The sequence below is a fragment of the Ranitomeya variabilis genome, chromosome 2, assembly GCF_051348905.1.
Source record: "Ranitomeya variabilis isolate aRanVar5 chromosome 2, aRanVar5.hap1, whole genome shotgun sequence".
NCBI lineage: Eukaryota > Metazoa > Chordata > Amphibia > Anura > Dendrobatidae > Ranitomeya > Ranitomeya variabilis.
Window position 1 is genome coordinate 230568250 of NC_135233.1, and position 18350 is coordinate 230586599.

An 18350-nucleotide genomic window follows, 5' to 3' on the forward strand; every position below is an offset into this window, starting at 1 on the left:
GATAAGACCCAAATGTACAGTCATACAGCTCATGTATGTACACAGTGACTGCACCAGCAGAATAGTGAGCTCAGCTCTGGGGTATAATACAGGATGTAACTCAGGATCAGTATAGGATCAGTAATGTAATGTATGTACACAGTGACTGCACCAGCAGAATAGTCAGTGCAGCTCTGGGGTATAACACAGGATGTAACTCAGGATCAGTAATGTATGTACACAGTGACTGCACCAGCAGAATAGTGAGCTCAGCTCTGGGGTATAACACAGGATGTAACTCAGGATCAGTAATGTATGTACACAGTGACTGCACCAGCAGAATAGTGAGTGTAGCTCTGGGGTATAACACAGGATGTAACTCAGGATCAGTACAGGATCAGTAATGTAATGTATGTACACTGTGACTGCACCAGCAGAATAGTGAGTGTAGCTCTGGGGTATAACACAGGATGTAACTCAGGATCAGTACAGGATCACTAATGTATGTACACAGTGATTGCACCAGCAGAATAGTGAGTGTAGCTCTGGGGTATAACACAGGATGTAACTCAGGATCAGTACAGGATCAGTAATGTAATGTATGTACACTGTGACTGCACCAGCAGAATAGTGAGTGCAGCTCTGTGGTATAATACAGGATGTAACTCAGGATCAGTAATGTAATGTATGTACACAGTGACTGCACCAGCAGAATAGTGAGCTCAGCTTTGGAGTATAATACAGGATGTAACTCAGGATCAGTACAGGATCAGTAATGTAATGTATGTACACAGTGACTGCACCAGCAGAATAGTGAGTGCAGCTCTGGGGTATAATACAGGATGTAACTCAGGATCAGTACAGGATCAATAATGTAATGTATGTACACAGTGACTGCACCAGCAGAATAGTGAGTGCAGCTCTGTGGTATAATACAGGATGTAACTCAGGATCAGTATAGGATCAGTAATGTAATGTATGTACACAGTGACTGCACCAGCAGAATAGTCAGTGCAGCTCTGGGGTATAACACAGGATGTAACTCAGGATCAGTAATGTATGTACACAGTGACTGCACCAGCAGAATAGTGAGCTCAGCTCTGGGGTATAACACAGGATGTAACTCAGGATCAGTAATGTATGTACACAGTGACTGCACCAGCAGAATAGTGAGTGTAGCTCTGGGGTATAACACAGGATGTAACTCAGGATCAGTACAGGATCAGTAATGTAATGTATGTACACTGTGACTGCACCAGCAGAATAGTGAGTGTAGCTCTGGGGTATAACACAGGATGTAACTCAGGATCAGTACAGGATCACTAATGTATGTACACAGTGATTGCACCAGCAGAATAGTGAGTGTAGCTCTGGGGTATAACACAGGATGTAACTCAGGATCAGTACAGGATCAGTAATGTAATGTATGTACACTGTGACTGCACCAGCAGAATAGTGAGTGCAGCTCTGTGGTATAATACAGGATGTAACTCAGGATCAGTAATGTAATGTATGTACACAGTGACTGCACCAGCAGAATAGTGAGCTCAGCTTTGGAGTATAATACAGGATGTAACTCAGGATCAGTACAGGATCAGTAATGTAATGTATGTACACAGTGACTGCACCAGCAGAATAGTGAGTGCAGCTCTGGGGTATAATACAGGATGTAACTCAGGATCAGTACAGGATCAATAATGTAATGTATGTACACAGTGACTGCACCAGCAGAATAGTGAGTGCAGCTCTGTGGTATAATACAGGATGTAACTCAGGATCAGTACAGGATCAGTAATGTATGTACACAGTGACTGCACCAGCAGAATAGTGAGTGCAGCTCTGGAGTATAATACAGGATGTAACTCAGGATCAGTAATGTATGTACACAGTGATTGCACCAGCAGAATAGTGAGTGTAGCTCTGGGGTATAATACAGGATGTAACTCAGGATCAGTACAGGATCAGTAATGTAATGTATGTACACTGTGACTGCACCAGCAGAATAGTGAGCTCAGCTTTGGAGTATAATACAGGATGTAACTCAGGATCAGTACAGGATCAATAATGTAATGTATGTACACAGTGACTGCACCAGCAGAATAGTGAGTGCAGCTCTGTGGTATAATACAGGATGTAACTGAGGATCAGTACAGAATCAGTAATATAATGTATGTACACAGTGACTGCATCAGCAGAATAGTGAGTGCAGCTCTGGAGTATAATACAGGATGTAACTCAGGATCAGTACAGGATCAGTAATGTATGTACACAGTGACTGCACCAGCAGAATAGTGAGTGCAGCTCTGGAGTATAATACAGGATGTAACTCAGGATCAGTAATGTATGTACACAGTGACTGCACCAGCAGAATAGTGAGTGCAGCTCTGGAGTATAATACAGGATGTAACTCAGGATCAGTACAGGATCAGTAATGTATGTACACAGTGACTGCACCAGCAGAATAGTGAGTGCAGCTCTGGAGTATAATACAGGATGTAACTCAGGATCAGTAATGTAAGTACACAGTGACTTATCGGCTCATCTGCTTTAAAGGACCAATCTGCAGTTGGTGCCAGTAAAAGGCCGGGGCCGTTCCCAGGGGCCACTGTCTGGACAGATAAACGTCTAATAAAACGGGATACGTTTTCTCTGCTCCTCTGCTGATGACAGCCAGGTGAATCATGGCCCTTCTACCTAAATATTGTCCATCGCCTCCTTCCATCTAGCACTCAGGGGTTTGGTAGTTGTTCTTTGTTACTTTGTATCTTCCACTGTTCTTAGTATGTAACAATGTTCCTGAAGTATTTTTTTTTTTTAAGGATTGATAGAGGGAATAGCTGTTGAAGGTTTTCAAAATGTCCCACATACACGATAGTATGACCACGTCTGATCCGCACGGTGGGCATCACCATCCCACCACAGGTGGGCACCACCACCCCACCACACCTGAGCACAATCATGGAGGCGAAGGGTCTATGCATATGATGGTGAGTACTAGTCCTGAGTGCTCATAATTCCTTCCACCTTTTATAGGGTCTCCCATGGCGGGCCAACATCTTGGCAGTGACTTGTATGCCAGGTGGGCCATAATGCCCTCCTGTCTGCAAATGGGAGATAGTGGAAATTCTATCTGGTGAGGAAATTCCTTGCAGATGGCCGCTGACACATTCTTTTATTTTTCCACAGCACATGACTTTTTATTTCGGATACGAGAACGTGGAGCTTCTGTTCACGGGATTGGTGATCAATACAGCAGGAGGTCAGTACGTGCTCTCATATCTACGGTACATTTAACCCTTCCCTGCTGCTGATTCCTCATCTTGGAAGTAGTGGAGTCAGAGTATGACTGCAGGATCAGACTTCCCAAGGCTTGTTTGTACTCAGTTACTATGGAGACACATAGCTCTGCATAGGAGCTGCATACACTTGACATTAGATTAATTCTTGTTCCCCTTCATTCTCAGCATTACTGGTGTCCTGGAGGTCGAAGACCAACTAATCTTAGTGATTGTGTAGTCTACCTGTGTATCAGCACCATGTGAAATGGCAGTGTAATTTCTCTTCTGCTACTCTGTTACAGTGTATCGGTGCAGGTAAAATGTCGCTTTAAAATGCACGTACTAATCTGTTTCTTTCTACCTTACATGGTAATAGAAATGGCCGGAGCCTTTGTGGCGGTCTTTCTGCTCGCTCTGTTGTACGAGGGACTGAAGATCTCCCGCGAATCTTTGCTCAGGAAGTCGCAAGTCAGCATCCGCTATAACTCTATGCCGGTACCAGGACCCAACGGCACCACCCTGATGGAGACTCACAAGACTGTAGGGTAAGAAGAGGGCTCGGCCATCCTTCCATGTTGTGCAAACAGTGGAGACTATTATTGCTATTGAGTATCTTATTCTGCAGCCGCATCGCCCTTTTCTCCTGCCCATATTGGATTTCCCCTTTTAAATAATGCTATATTTATTCTTTCATCCAGACAGCAGATGCTGAGCCTGCCCCACGTTTTCCAGACCTTTCTGCACATCATCCAAGTCGTGGTCAGCTACTTCCTTATGTTGGTATTCATGACCTACAACGCCTACCTGTGCATCGCCGTGGCAGCCGGAGCAGGCACCGGCTACTTCCTCTTCAGCTGGAAGAAGGCTGTGGTGGTGGATATAACTGAACATTGCCATTAATGAAGGGTCGGCACCCCAAGGCTTTGGGTGATGGGACATCTGGAGACTCTGGCACAGAGCTCTGCCTCCTTGACAAATGATGATGGGCGACCAACGCAACCAAATCCTCCGATGCCTTTATCTTATATCAGATGTCTATTACTTTCACCTTGATGTCCTCGTACTTAAGGATTTCTTGACCACGCCTTTGCCAGTAATGGATTGTCTATGGTCTGTTCCTTGAGGAACACACCGCTGTCATTTCTGTTCCTCGAATTACTCTGTCAATGTCTCCCTTAACCAGTAGGGGGCACAATTGATGCAATCCAAGCCTTATAATCCTAGTTGATGGTCGACTTGGACAATTCCTTAATTATGTAAATCCATATCCAATCGGTGATGTTTTCTATTTTTAATTCATCCTATTTTTAAGACAAATTCCATTTCAATCACAATTATACGTAATTACTAAAAATCAATTGCCTATACAGGTGAATCTTTACTTGCCAATGGCATGTAAGCCCCTCCCCTGCAGTCACACCCCCGAGGATCTTCTCAAGATCTCAATTTACCCTTTTTTTGACAATTAGGTGCAGTACAAAAGATAGACTCAAAAACAAAATGAAGTTGTCACAAAAGTGACCTGTAATGTAGATTACAAAAATCTTCTTTTTTAAGTTTCAGCTTTTTTTATTTAAAATCTTATTTTATGTACCGTATATATTTTCTAGAGAATAAATGTATGATTGTTTTGTTTTTTTTGTTCCAATAGTTGAAACCTTAAAAATATTCAATCCTTTTAATAAAATATTAATAGTGGCAGTTTGCAAATGGTGTGATTTTCATTTATTTAATTTTCAAACTGATAGTGGTGATTAAACTAAAAATATGAAGTCAGAAATATAACCAAACCACAAATTCCAAAGAGGTTTCATAATTATACTTTACATTTAAAAAAACAGACACTGATTAATTGCATCCTGACTTATACTACAGAGCTGCATTTACACTTTTATCAGCATCAAAGCTGAAAACTTTCGCCGTTCCGTAGTTAATATATTGTCAACTGATTTAGGAAAATCAAAGTACCCCACTACTGTGCTAAAAGAGCTCAGCTAAGGGGGCTTTCTGGCACTTGTTTGTTGGCCACGTCGGGACTTGCGTCCGAAGCCTACACAAAACTGGGATTTGGACATGTGCCAACGGGGCCATAGACTATAAGGATATGTGTCCACGTTCATGAAACGCTGCGTTTTTGACGCAGCATGCCTAAAAAAACGCAGCGTCCAGATGTTACAGCATAGTGGAGGGGATTTCATGAAATCCCGTCTCCACTATGCAGTAAAAGACGCATGTGGCACACCCGAGAAAACTCACATGCGGCGCGTCTTTTAAGAACGCAGCATGTCCTTACATTGCAGAAAAAACTCAAGGACAATGCAGGTGACCTGCCAGTAACCTCAGGTGCAGATTTGGTCAGGATTTTACCTGCATAAAATCCTGACCAAATCCTGAAGCAATCCTGAGCGTGGACACATACCCTAAGGGTATGGCTCCACGGTCCGGAGGGGCGGCACATCCGGGATCATCGCACCCCTCGCCATAGGGCCCTGTGATATGCCTTGCGGGGACGCTGCGTCTCTGCAAGGTGTACGGACATGCTGCGATCTTAAAAGACGCGCAGCATGTCCGGAGTCGCAGGGCCGCCGCGTGCGGGTTTCCACGCATAGTGGAGACGGGATTTCCTAAAATCCCCTCCACTATGCTGGAACATCTGGACGCTGCTTGTTTGATGCTGCAGCGTCAAACAAGCAGCGTTTACTTACTGTGGAAACATACCCTCATGGTGCTCACAGCGTGAAAGTGTGCTCTCACGTGCATTATTTTCAGGCCTGTAAACCTACTGGAGGCGGCACTCAGACATAGTAGACTGCGGATGCCAGAATGCAGTGTGAAAGCATTCTTTATTGTTCAGGTGTCTGTCTATAAAAGCAAGCCAAGAGTTTTCAACAACTAGTGGAATAGTGAAGTGCAGCTCTGGAGTATAATACAGGATGTAACTCAGGATCTGTAATGTATGTACACAGTGATTGCCCAAGCAGAATAGTGAGTGCAGCTCTGGAAGTATAATATTAAGTGCTATTATACCACAATATAACAGATTCCTGATTTATTTAGCTTGTATTATGTTTTCAGAGTTTAATTACCAAAAGTGACATCATTGATCCCTACACCGTTGGTATTTCGGGTCATGAGATTTTGTTACCATCATGCTCCAGTCTGAATATGACCCCAAGCAAAGCGAATGCAGATTTTGTTCTGGGCTACATAAGGATTGGTCTGTTGTGCAGCATACTGACCATTAAGCCTGGTGTGTAGAAGGAAGACAAAGAGCCACTGGGGGAGACAAGGGCTCAAAGGGAGAACGATTACTTTAATCAAGGTTCGTGTCTCTGCACTGAACAGTCACTTTCATCAGGCCCATGGATTCTCCCTGGTAATGGCTGACAACAGGAGGCAAGCAATTGCAGATCAAATATAGATGTTAAAATATCCTTTCTTAAACGGTTATGCCACTAATATAAATTTTTGAACCCTGCATATTTCATTTTCTTTTAAATGCCATCCTCCCTCCATGCACAACCCCTGGGGTCCATATTCTGCAACATTTTGCCTGTTACAATACGTTAATAAATCCAGTTTTCACATCCAAACCCCAGTTCACTAAAGTAAGAAAGTGAAAAACCCCAGTGGGCCACAGGTTATAGGTGACATTGATGCACATTGTTCATCTCTGTTCTAGGAGCCCCTCCATCAATGGGACAGCAAAGTCTTAATTGCTGGAGTCCCCCCAGATGCTAGAACTCAAAGTTTCCAAACTGTGTTGTGTGACTGTTGGGTTTTGGCTGTGGCTTGTACCCAATTCTATCGTGTATAGTCTGCTCTCGCGTCTTCGCATCAGTGCTGAGGGGGACTGCGGCAGCGTCTGGCTCATTGGATGACAGGTCCACCTCCTCCCGCTGCTTCTTCCGACTCTGCAGAGAAAAGGACACCGTGGTAACAGAAAAAATTATTTTCACAGCTGAGTATTCATTCTAGACAATCTCCATCTCTCCCGACCCTGATAGTTTGTTACACCGTATCAGTCTGCAATCACAGAGCATTTTCTGACATATACCTCCAATCTGGCTTCCGCCCCCACCACTCCACCGAAACTGCTCTGACCAAAATTACTAATGACTCACTCACAGCCAAAGCTAACAGACAGTTCTCCATCCTCCTCCTTCTCAACCTGTCCACTGCATTCGACACAGTCGGCTACTGCTACAGATTCTTTCTTCCCTCGGCATCAAAGGCCTTGTCCTGTCCTGGATTGCCTCATAACTTTCCAACCGCACATTTAGCGTTTCCCACTCCCACACTACCTCCTCACCCGCCCCCTCTCTGTTGGAGTCCCCCAAGGCTCTGTCCTAGGGCCCCTGCTTTTTTCCATCTATACCCTTGGCCTAGGACAAATCAAAGTCCCATGGCTTCCAGTACCACCTGTATGCGGACGACACTCAGATCTACCTCTCTGGCTCAGATGTCGCCTCTCTCCTGTCCTGAATCCTGGAGTATCTGTCAGCCATATCCTCCTTCTTCACCTCTCGCTTCCTAAAACTCAATGTAGACAAAACCGAACTCATCATCTTTCCCCCATCTCACGTATCCCCCCCCTACCTGATCTATTATGGTAAACGGCATCGCGCTCTCGCCCGCACCTGAAATCCGCTGCCTCGGGGTAACTCTCGAGTCTGCCCTGTCCTTCAAACTCTTGCCACGTCCTGTCGCCTCCAACTCAAAAATATTGCCAGAATCCGTCCCTTCCTCAGCGCACAATCTACTAAAACTCTTGTGCATACCCTAATCATCTCCCGCCTCGACTACTGCAACACCCTCCTCTGTGGCCTCCCCGCTAACACCCTTGCACCACTCCAGTCTGTCCTCAACTCTGCTGCTTGGCTAATCCACCTCTCCTCCCCTCTGCAAATCCCTCCACTGGCTCCCAATTCCCCAACCAATCCAGTTCAAACTACTAACACTGACCTACAAAGCCATCCACAACCTGTCCCCTCCCTATATCTCTGAACTAGTCTCCCACTATCTACCCTCACGTACTCTCCAATCCTCCCAAGACCTCCTACTCTCCTCCACACTTATTCGTTCCTCACACAACAGCCTCCAATATTTCTCCCGAATATCCCCCATCCTAGGGCAATTCCATGCCTCAACATGTCCGACTATCCACCACCCCTCGGATCCTTCAGACGGAACCCGAAAACCCATCTCTTCAGGAAAGCCTACAGCCTGCAATAACCATTCTGCTGCCTCACCAACCACCCGAGCTGCTGCCACGTCGTCGCCGCCGCCTCACCACCACCCGAGCTGCAGCACCGCGACCTCCTGTGTCTTCCCCATTATCCCGAAGAATGTAAGTCCGCAAGGACAGGGTCCTCTCCCCTCTGTACCAGTCTGTCATTGTAAATTTGTTTACTGTTAACGATATCTATAACCCTGTATGTAGCCCCTTTTCACATGTACAGCACCATGGAATTAATGGTGCTATATAAATTAATAATAATATACAATTGTAACACACGTGAAACGTTTCCATTCACTGACAGGAAGCACAAATTTTTTTATACAGTGGTGATCTGAAATAAAGTATACTAGAAAAGTGTTACTTATAACATAACGAACCCCTTCATTGTTCTCAGAACCAGAAATCAATTTCTGCATAGAAATCTCCTCACCACAGGGTGACAGTGCAATATCCAACAGAGGGAGAGGATTGGGGACTATTCTACTTTTCTCACCTCCAGATCTTTCCGGATGTTCTCAAACTCCTCAATGTCATCCAGTTTCAGCTCCAGGCGGGTGGGCTTCCTGCGTAGCATCTTATAAACTGCACAGAGGGAAGAGCTGTTAGTATACAGCAGAGTAATGCAACTATAAGACTACTACCCCCATCATGTCTGCTGAGCCATGTATCTAATCCTATCCTGCGATACTGTCTGCTGAGCTGTGTATCTAATCCTATCCTGTGTGATACTGTCTGCTGAGCCGTGTATCTAATCCTCTCCTGTGTGATACTGTCTGCTGAGCTGTGTATCTAATCCTATCCTGTGTGATACTGTCTGCTGAGCCGTGTATCTAATCCTATCCTGTGTGATACTGTCTGCTGAGCTCTGTATCTAATCCTATCCTGTGTGATACTGTCTGCTGAGCTGTGTATCTAATCCTCTCCTGTGTGATACTCTCTGCTGAGCTCTGTATCTAATCCTATCCTGTGTGATACTGACTGCTGAGCCGTGTATCTAATCCTATCGTGTGATACTGACTGCTGAGCTATGTATCTAATCCTATCCTGTGGGATACTGTCTGCTGAGCTGTGTATCTAATCCTATCCTGTGTGATACTGTCTGCTGAGCCGTGTATCTAATCCTATTCTGTGTGATACTGTCTGCTGAGCCGTGTATCTAATCCTATTCTGTGTGATACTGTCTGCTGAGCCGTGTATCTAATCCTATTCTGTGTGATACTGTCTGCTGAGCCGTGTATCTAATCCTATTCTGTGTGATACTGTCTGCTGAGCCGTGTATCTAATCCTATCCTGTGTGATACTGTCTACTGAGCCGTGTATCTAATCCTATCCTGTGTGATACTGTCTGCTGAGCCGTGTATCTAATCCTATTCTGTGTGATACTGTCTGCTGAGCCGTGTATCTAATCCTATCCTGTGTGATACTGACTGCTGAGCCGTGTATCTAATCCTATCCTGTGTGATACTGTCTGCTGAGCCGTGTATCTAATCCTATTCTGTGTGATACTGTCTGCTGAGCTGTGTATCTAATCCTATCCTGTGTGATACTGTCTGCTGAGCCGTGTATCTAATCCTATTCTGTGTGATACTGTCTGCTGAGCCGTGTATCTAATCCTATCCTGTGTGATACTGACTGCTGAGCCGTGTATCTAATCCTATCCTGTGTGATACTGTCTGCTGAGCTGTGTATCTAATCCTATCCTGTGTGATACTGTCTGCTGAGCCGTGTATCTAATCCTATTCTGTGTGATACTGTCTGCTGAGCCGTGTATCTAATCCTATCCTGTGTGATACTGTCTGCTGAGCCGTGTATCTAATCCTCTCCTGTGTGATACTGTCTGCTGAGCCTTGTATCTAATCCTATACTGTGTGATACTGTCTGCTGAGCCGTGTATCTAATCCTGTCCTGTGTGATACTGTCTGCTGAGCCGTGTATCTAATCCTGTCCTGTGTGATACTGTCTGCTGAGCCGTGTATCTAATCCTGTCCTGTGTGATACTGTCTGCTGAGCCGTGTATCTAATCCTAGATACAGTTATGATGGATGCATCTCAGCTGTACCTCTTGCGCACTCTGTCCAGGGCACATCACCCTCCTCGGTCTCCTCACCTGTCCTGTCTTCCTGGCACCACAGCTACTTCCGCCCTCTCTTCTGACTTCCGGTGTCCGTCATTTCCCCCCTCTGATGACCCGGAAACAGTTAAGGTAACGTGTAGCGGCTGTTGGAGGTGGAGAGCGGATAATTGGCGTTATTTCTCCGGTAATTCCTGACATTAATCTCCCCTCACCGGCGTCATGTTCTGTCATGTTCTGTCAGCAGCCAGTGGGGACTGAGCTCCTCAGTATAGCGCCTCAGTGCTGTCTGTACCTGCCCCTGCCTTGTGTAGCCGAGACCCCGGACAGGAAAAGCTGCCTCATTATTAGTGATATTTAGTGTGTCAGAGAGAGGACATCAACCATGGGGGTGACAGAAATACCGGCCCCCTAACGTTAGCTGAGCCCCCTAACCTTATAGCTGAGCCCCCTAACCTTATGGCGGAGCCCCCTAACCTTATGGCGGAGCCCCCTAACCTTATAGCTGAGCCCCTAACCTTATGGCGGATCTCCCTAAACTTATAGCGGATCTCCTTAACCTTATGGCGGAGCCCCCTAACCTTATAGCGGAGCTCCTAACCTTATAGCTGAGCCCCCTAACCTTATGGCGGAGCCCCCTAACCTTATAGCGGAGCTCCTAACCTTATAGCGGAGCCCCCTAACCTTATGGCGGAGCCCCCTAACCTTATGGCGGAGGCCCCTAACCTTATGGCGGAGCCCCCTGACCTTATAGCGGAGCCCCCTGACCTTATAGCGGAGCCCCCTAACCCTATAGCGAAGCCCCTAACCTTATTGCCACCGCAAACCCAAGGCTCCCTAACCTTATACAGAAGCCCCCTAACCTTATAGCGGCCGCTGACCATAGGCCCCAAACCTTATTACAGCCCCTTAACGGAGCCCTGAACCTTATATCCACCCAGAACGGACCCCTAATATAATAGACCCTCATTTATTATAGTGTTTTTCCTCTTCCACAGCAGACATGTCGGACGATGAGGGAGCACCTGTGGTGAAGAAGTCTCGTATTTTCTACGGCAGTTTGGCAGATAAAGAAAAGGAGCGAATCTCCAAGGGGGAGACGTCTCTGGGGAAAGCCGCTGTGAGGGCTGGCATAGAGTCCGGGAACATCAATATCGGAGGAGGTGACTGAGACATTGTCTTACCGATACGTTGCTGATCGTTCTCCAGGATTTATCATGAAAAGTTGTCACTTTCAAATTTGCATTGTCTTTTTATTTTCAAGATCTTTGCTTGCAGTCAGTGAATGGAATCATTCCTGTTTACATCCAGAGGGTTAAAATTGTTACAGACCTAGCAATGCTTACAAGGCGAGGGTTTCCTGCAATTGCAACCAGTCTTCACAATCCTATGACTTCAGTCGGATGCATTTTATCTGCACTGATACATTGTAACAAATCATCAGCATGTGCACTGGTGCTGTTAAGGGGTTATTTTCAAAAAATCAAGTAATACAGGTCCTTCTCAAAAAATTAGCATATAGTGTTAAATTTCATTATTTACCATAATGTAATGATTACAATTAAACTTTCATATATTATAGATTCATTATCCACCAACTGAAATTTGTCAGGTCTTTTATTGTTTTAATACTGATGATTTTGGCCTACAACTCCTGATAACCCAAAAAACCTGTCTCAATAAATTAGCATATCAAGAAAAGGTTCTCTAAACGACCTATTACCCTAATCTTCTGAATCAACTAATTAACTCTAAACACATGCAAAAGATACCTGAAGCTTTTAAAAACTCCCTGCCTGGTTCATTACTCAAAACCCCCATCATGGGTAAGACTAGCGACCTGACAGATGTCAAGAAGGCCATCATTGACACCCTCAAGCAAGAGGGTAAGACCCAGAAAGAAATTTCTCAACAAATAGGCTGTTCCCAGAGTGCTGTATCAAGGCACCTCAATGGTAAGTCTGTTGGAAGGAAAAAATGTGGCAGAAAACGCTGTACAACGAGAAGAGGTGACCGGACCCTGAGGAAGATTGTGGAGAAGGACCGATTCCAGACCTTGGGGAACCTGAGGAAGCAGTGGACTGAGTCTGGTGTGGAAACATCCAGAGCCACCGTGCACAGGCGTGTGCAGGAAATGGGCTACAGGTGCCGCATTCCCCAGGTAAAGCCACTTTTGAACCATAAACAGCGGCAGAAGCGCCTGACCTGGGCTACAGAGAAGCAGCACTGGACTGTTGCTAAGTGGTCCCAAGTACTTTGTTCTGATGAAAGCAAATTTTGCATGTCATTCGGAAATCAAGGTGCCAGAGTCTGGAGGAAGACTGGGGAGAAGGAAATGCCAAAATGCCTGAAGTCCAGTGTCAAGTACCCACAGTCAGTGATGGTGTGGGGTGCCATGTCAGCTGCTGGTGTTGGTCCACTGTGTTTCATCAAGGGCAGGGTCAATGCAGCTAGCTATCAGGAGATTTTGGAGCACTTCATGCTTCCATCGGCTGAAATGCTTTATGGAGATGAAGATTTCATTTTTCAGCACGACCTGGCACCTGCTCACAGTGCCAAAACCACTGGTAAATGGTTTACTGACCATGGTATTACTGTGCTCAATTGGCCTGCCAACTCTCCTGACCTGAACCCCATAGAGAATCTGTGGGATATTGTGAAGAGAAAGTTGAGAGACGCAAGACCCAACACTCTGGATGAGCTTAAGGCCGCTATTGAAGCATCCTGGGCCTCCATAACATCTCAGCAGTGTCACAGGCTGATTGCCTCCATGCCACGCCGCATTGAAGCAGTCATTTCTGCCAAAGGATTCCCGACCAAGTATTGAGTGCATAACTGAACATTATTATTTGATGGTTTTTTTGTTTGCTATTAAAAAACACTTTTATTTGATTGGACGGGTGAAATATGCTAATTTATTGAGACAGGTTTTTTGGGTTATCAGGAGTTGTAGGCCAAAATCATCAGTATTAAAACAATAAAAGACCTGACAAATTTCAGTTGGTGGATAATGAATCTATAATATATGAAAGTTTAATTGTAATCATTACATTATGGTAAATAATGAAATTTAACACTATATGCTAATTTTTTGAGAAGGACCTGTATATAGGAGGTGGGATAAGATGATGATCACTGGGACCCTAAAATTTGGAGTAGAGTGGAGATGCGCATGCTTGACCTCTTCAATATTTATTGAAGTGCGGTCAGTTATTTCCTGCAGCCCCATAGACAGTGAATGGAGTAGAGTTCGAGCATGCGTATCTCTGCTCTATTCGGGGCAGTGCTGCAGAGCCGCTATCCCGGGATCGCTGGGTATGCCACAGTGGACCCCCTGCAATCAAGTTATCTCCTTTGCAGAGGAGAGGGAATAACTTGATTTTTCTATGGAGATAACCCATTAAGCTGGAGGGGTACATAGACTGCATGCAATTGTGACCAACCTTCAGCTGTGATAACAGGACAAGTGATCAGCTTCTGAATGTAAATAGGGGTGTCGTTACTCACTGACAGCAAGCAGTGATGTTGAAATTGATCAGAAAAGGTAACGGGAAGCATAATAGAAAGTTGCTAAACTTTTTCTATGGAGTCCTCTAATTCCACTTCTTCCTTAGGGGAGTCATTTGACCTTGAAGAACACATCAGTGAGAGACAGGCGGAAGTACTCGCCGAGTTCGAGCGCAGGAAGCGAGCGCGACAGATCAATGTGTCCACCGATGACTCTGAGGTGAAGGCCTGTCTGAGGGCCCTCGGGGAGCCCATCACTCTGTTTGGAGAGGGGCCGGCAGAGCGTAGAGAAAGGTGAGAGAGTGTGTGCAGTAAAGCCTTTCTGATGTCCTACTTGTGCAGGTCTCACTACAGTGTATCACAACGGTCTGTTGTAACAAATCGTGCCCTCGTGTCAGCTGAACATTGAATTTTCCAATTCAATGACTGATAGCAGGGATCTTGGAACAGTTTTCTGAACCCCTTCTGTCAGACTTCTAGACCTTTCCATCACACAGTGATTGATGTCAAATAATCACTCTGCTTTGCAGATTGCGAAACGTTCTCTCTGTTGTCGGCACAGATGCCCTGAAGAAAACCAAGAAGGAAGATGAGAAATCCAAAGCCTCACGGGAAGAGGTATGTTGGAGGTCCATATTGGCAATTGTATTGTGGTTTTTAATTTTGTATTACATCAGAGTTCTTTTCACAATTCTGCTGTTCCAGAGCTGAAATCCCTCTGAAAGCTCCATGCTTGTTCAGCATCTGCACTTCTGATTTGATTTGTTGGCTTTGTATTTATACCAGTGGCTGTCCAGTTATCTGATGTAGGGAATGTCTCCCTTCATTATAGGGCACAGGATGGGCACAAAAGTCTGGTTGGTATCAAGCTTGCTAACTGCTTCCCATAACAACCAGAATATTTAGTATAGCATAATGGACTCTGTAACTGAGGATTAGTACATATAAGTAACATATATACTCAGTGACTGCACCAGCAGAATAGTGAGTGCAGCTCTGGGGTATAATACAGGATGTAACTCAGGATCAGTAATGTATATACAGAGTGACTGCACCAGCAGAATAGTGAGTGCAGCTCTGGGGTATAATACAGGATGTAACTCAGGATCAGTAATGTAATGTTTATACAGAGTGATGACTGCACCAGCAGAATAGTGAGTGCAGCTCTGGGGTATAATATAGGATGTAACTCAGGATCAGTAATGTATGTACACAGTGACTGCACCAGCAGAATATTGAGTGCAGCTCTGGAGTTTAACTTGGAATCAGTACAGGATCAGTAATGTGTGTGTCACGGCACTGTTGCATTATTTCCCAGGGCTAGGGGTGCCCTAGCAAACCCTGCTCCCCAGGTTACTTCTGATGATGAAGATGCCATGGCCACGTGCCTTGCTGAGCTCCTGAATCCGCACTAGATCTGTCCCCCTCCCCCACCGATAGAAGTGGGGAGTTGTAGAGTATAAGAATACTCAAAAAAGACTAACAAAGGAAGGTGTACAGGAGTAAATGAAAATACCAATCATACAAATATGCACTCACAAACAGAGTGAACACTGGGAAGTAAAGGAAAGAAAAAACAAATAGGGGAGGTTGCGGATATGCACACAGACAAATCACCAAGCAAAAGTCTTCTGAACAACACTCCCAATGCCTCCTCAAGCAACCTACACATTCAAACTCCTGAGCCATGCAGTATGATACGAACGCTGGCAAGCCCGCCCCCCCCCCCCCCTTCCCCGGTCAGAAGCAATAGCTGTAGGAATCCCATGTAGTTTATCAATTTGCTGAAAATTAGCGCCATGGCATTGGGCAAAGCGCATATCAATGACATGAGACATATTGCTGAATCTGTCTACATCACCAAAAGTACAGTATTACCTGAACATATTGGTAGATCCGTGAAGAAATCTGACAAATGAGTCCAAGGTCTAATGGGAATCTCCACTGGTTGGTAAGACCTACATATACTAGTATGAGAGTTTTTAGAACGCGCACAGACACTGCAGGCAGCTACATACTCCCGAACATCTTGATGTACAGTACAGACCAAAAGTTTGAACACAACTTCTCATTTAAAGATTTTTCTGTATTTTCATGACTATGAAAATTGTACATTCACACTGAAGGCATCAAAACTATGAATTAACACATGTGGAATTATATACTTAACAAAAAAGTGTGAAACACTGAAAATATGTCTTATATTCTAGGTTCTTCAAAGTAGCCACCTTTTGCTTTGATGACTGCTTTGCACACTCTTGGCATTCTCTTGATGAGCTACAAGAAGTAGTTACCGGGAATGGTCTTCCAACAATCTTGAAGGAGTTCCCAGAGATGCTTAGCACTTGTTGGCACTTTTGCCTTCACTCTGCGGTCCAGCTCACCCCAAACCATCTCGATTGGGTTCGGGTCTAGTGACTGTGGAGGCCAGGTCATCTGGCGTAGCACCCCATCACTCTCCTTGGTCAAGCAGCCCTTACACAGCCTGGAGGTGTGTTTGGGGGTCATTGTCCTATTGAAAAATAAATGATGTTCCAACTAAACGCAAACCGGATGGAATAGCATGCCGCTGCAAGATGCTGTGGTAGTCATGCTGGTTCAGTATGCCTTTAATTTTGAATAAATCCCTAACAGTGTCACCAGCAAAGCACCCCCACACATCACACCTCCTCCTCCATGCTTCACGGTGGGAACCAGGCATGTAGAGTCCATACGTTCACCTTTTCTGTGTCGCACAAAGACACGGTGGTTGGAACCAAAGATTTCAAATTTGGACTCATCAGGCTAAAGAACAGATTTCCACTGCTCTAATGTCTATTCCTTGTGTTCTTTAGCCCAAACTAGTCTCTTCTGCTTGTTGCCTGTCCCTAGCAGTGATTTCCTAGCAGATATTTTACCATGAAGGCCTGCTGCACAAAGTCTTCTTTTAACAGTTGTTGTAGAGATGTGTCTGCTGCTAGAACTCTGTTTGGCTTTGACCTGGTCTCTAATCTGAGCTGCTGTTAACCTGCGATTTCTGAGGCTGGTGACTCAGATAAACTTATCCTCAGAAGCAGAGGTGACTCTTGGTCTTCCTTTCCTGGGGCGGTCCTCATGTGAGCCAGTTTCTTTGTAACGCTTGATGGTTTTTGCCACTGCACTTGGTGACACTTTCAAAGTTTGCCCAATTTGACTGACCTTCACTTCTTAAAGTAATGATGGCCACTCGTTTTTCTTTACTTAGCTGCTTTTTTCTTGCCATAATACCATCAAGAGAATGCCAAGAGTGTGCAAAGCAGTCATCAAAGCAAAAGGTGGCTACTTTGAAGAACCTAGAATATAAGACATATTTTCAGTTGTTTCACACTTTTTTGTTAAGTATATAATTCCACATGTGTTAATTCATAGTTTTGATGCCTTCATTGTGAATTTACCATTTTCATAGTCATGAAAATACAGAAAAATCTTTAAATGAGAAGGTATGTCCAAACTTTTGGTCTGTACTGTACCTCTGACTACCAGAAACGCCGGGTGAGGAGATGTCTAGTGGCTTTATTACCGGGATGTCCGGCCAAGAGCAAAATCATGATGTTCACTCAAAACTTTAAGACTCAGATTCACAGGTACGAACAGTTTACCTAACGGACAGGCAGTAGGGGCGCCCCCCCTGAGCCTCTACAACCTCTTTGTCAAGGTCAGAACTTATAGAAGCACTAACTATCCCTTTCTGTAGTAAAGGGACCAGGTCACAATTATCTCCACCCCTAGGAAAACATCTGCCTTAATGTTTTTATTCCCGGCCTATATGTCACAAAAAAGTTGAATCTAGTGAAGAACAATGACCTTCTTGCCTGTTAAGGTGTCAGACGCTTAGTAGATTTCAAATATAAAATATTTTTATGATCAGTGGTGACCTTGACCAGATGATGCGCTCCTTCCACTCCACTCTTCAAAAGCCCACTTTACTGCTAAGAGTTCCCTATTACCAATGTCCGTTTTTCTCAGTGGACGACCGTTCCTTAGAAAAATATGCACACGGACACCATTTACCAGGAGACACATCCTGTGGCAATACAGCCCCCATCCCCACTTCAGACGCGTCAACTTCTACAATGAGCGACATCAGGCTATATAAGAATCGGCGCAGATGCAAAACATCTTTTCAAGATATCAAATGCCTCCTTGGCCAGACTGGACCATTTGGAAAAGTTAGTCCCTTTTCTTGTCACATCCGTCAGAGGTTTGGCCTCTACCGAAAAGTTTTTGATGAACTTTCGGTAGTAGTTTGCGAAAC

At 44.9% G+C, this 18350-nt stretch overlaps 3 protein-coding genes across 9 annotated transcripts in view; 2 read left to right on the plus strand and 1 right to left on the minus strand.

Annotated features, from left to right (window-relative positions):
- SLC31A1 (solute carrier family 31 member 1) overlaps positions 1 to 4967 on the plus strand; it is a 22622-nt gene extending 17655 nt beyond the window's left edge. For all 3 annotated transcript variants that reach the window (XM_077283949.1, XM_077283950.1, XM_077283951.1), the window contains exons 2-5: positions 2799 to 2966; positions 3166 to 3238; positions 3634 to 3802; positions 3956 to 4967. In XM_077283949.1, coding sequence (XP_077140064.1) covers positions 2835 to 2966; positions 3166 to 3238; positions 3634 to 3802; positions 3956 to 4157 — 576 coding nt within the window. In that variant the 5' untranslated portion in view covers positions 2799 to 2834 and the 3' untranslated portion in view covers positions 4158 to 4967. The remainder of the gene's footprint in view (positions 1 to 2798; positions 2967 to 3165; positions 3239 to 3633; positions 3803 to 3955) is intronic.
- On the minus strand, positions 4968 to 10731 carry CDC26 (cell division cycle 26). Of its 2 annotated transcripts, none has more exons than XM_077283956.1 (3): positions 10607 to 10731; positions 8993 to 9081; positions 4968 to 7171 (listed from the first exon to the last, which is right to left on the minus strand). In XM_077283956.1, the coding sequence occupies exons 2-3, from the start codon at positions 9071 to 9073 to the stop codon at positions 6995 to 6997; spliced, it is 258 nt and encodes an 85-aa protein (XP_077140071.1). In that variant the 5' UTR covers positions 9074 to 9081; positions 10607 to 10731; the 3' UTR covers positions 4968 to 6994. The 2 variants fall into 2 exon arrangements, with proteins under 2 accessions (XP_077140071.1, XP_077140070.1); XM_077283955.1 differs by having other exon boundaries at positions 10559 to 10676.
- Positions 10567 to 18350, plus strand: part of PRPF4 (pre-mRNA splicing tri-snRNP complex factor PRPF4) — a 24945-nt gene continuing 17161 nt past the window's right edge. Inside the window, exons 1-4 of one of the 4 annotated variants that reach the window (XM_077283938.1) lie at positions 10567 to 10702; positions 11569 to 11733; positions 14185 to 14371; positions 14608 to 14695. In XM_077283938.1, the coding sequence (XP_077140053.1) occupies positions 11574 to 11733; positions 14185 to 14371; positions 14608 to 14695 (435 nt within the window). In that variant the 5' untranslated portion in view covers positions 10567 to 10702; positions 11569 to 11573. Of the gene's footprint in view, positions 10758 to 11568; positions 11734 to 14184; positions 14372 to 14607; positions 14696 to 18350 lie in introns of all 4 variants that reach the window. The other 3 variants (XM_077283940.1, XM_077283937.1, XM_077283939.1) reach the window with 3 other exon arrangements.

Excerpts from the sequence above, each read along its gene's own strand:
- CDC26 (XM_077283956.1), bottom strand. The coding sequence starts at position 9,073 with ATGCTACGCAGGAAGCCCACCCGCCTGGAGCTGAAACTGGATGACATT. Across the intron at positions 7,172-8,992 it reads ACATCCGGAAAGATCTGGAG|AGTCGGAAGAAGCAGCGGGA; the intron begins GTGAGAAAAGTA and ends TTTTCTCTGCAG.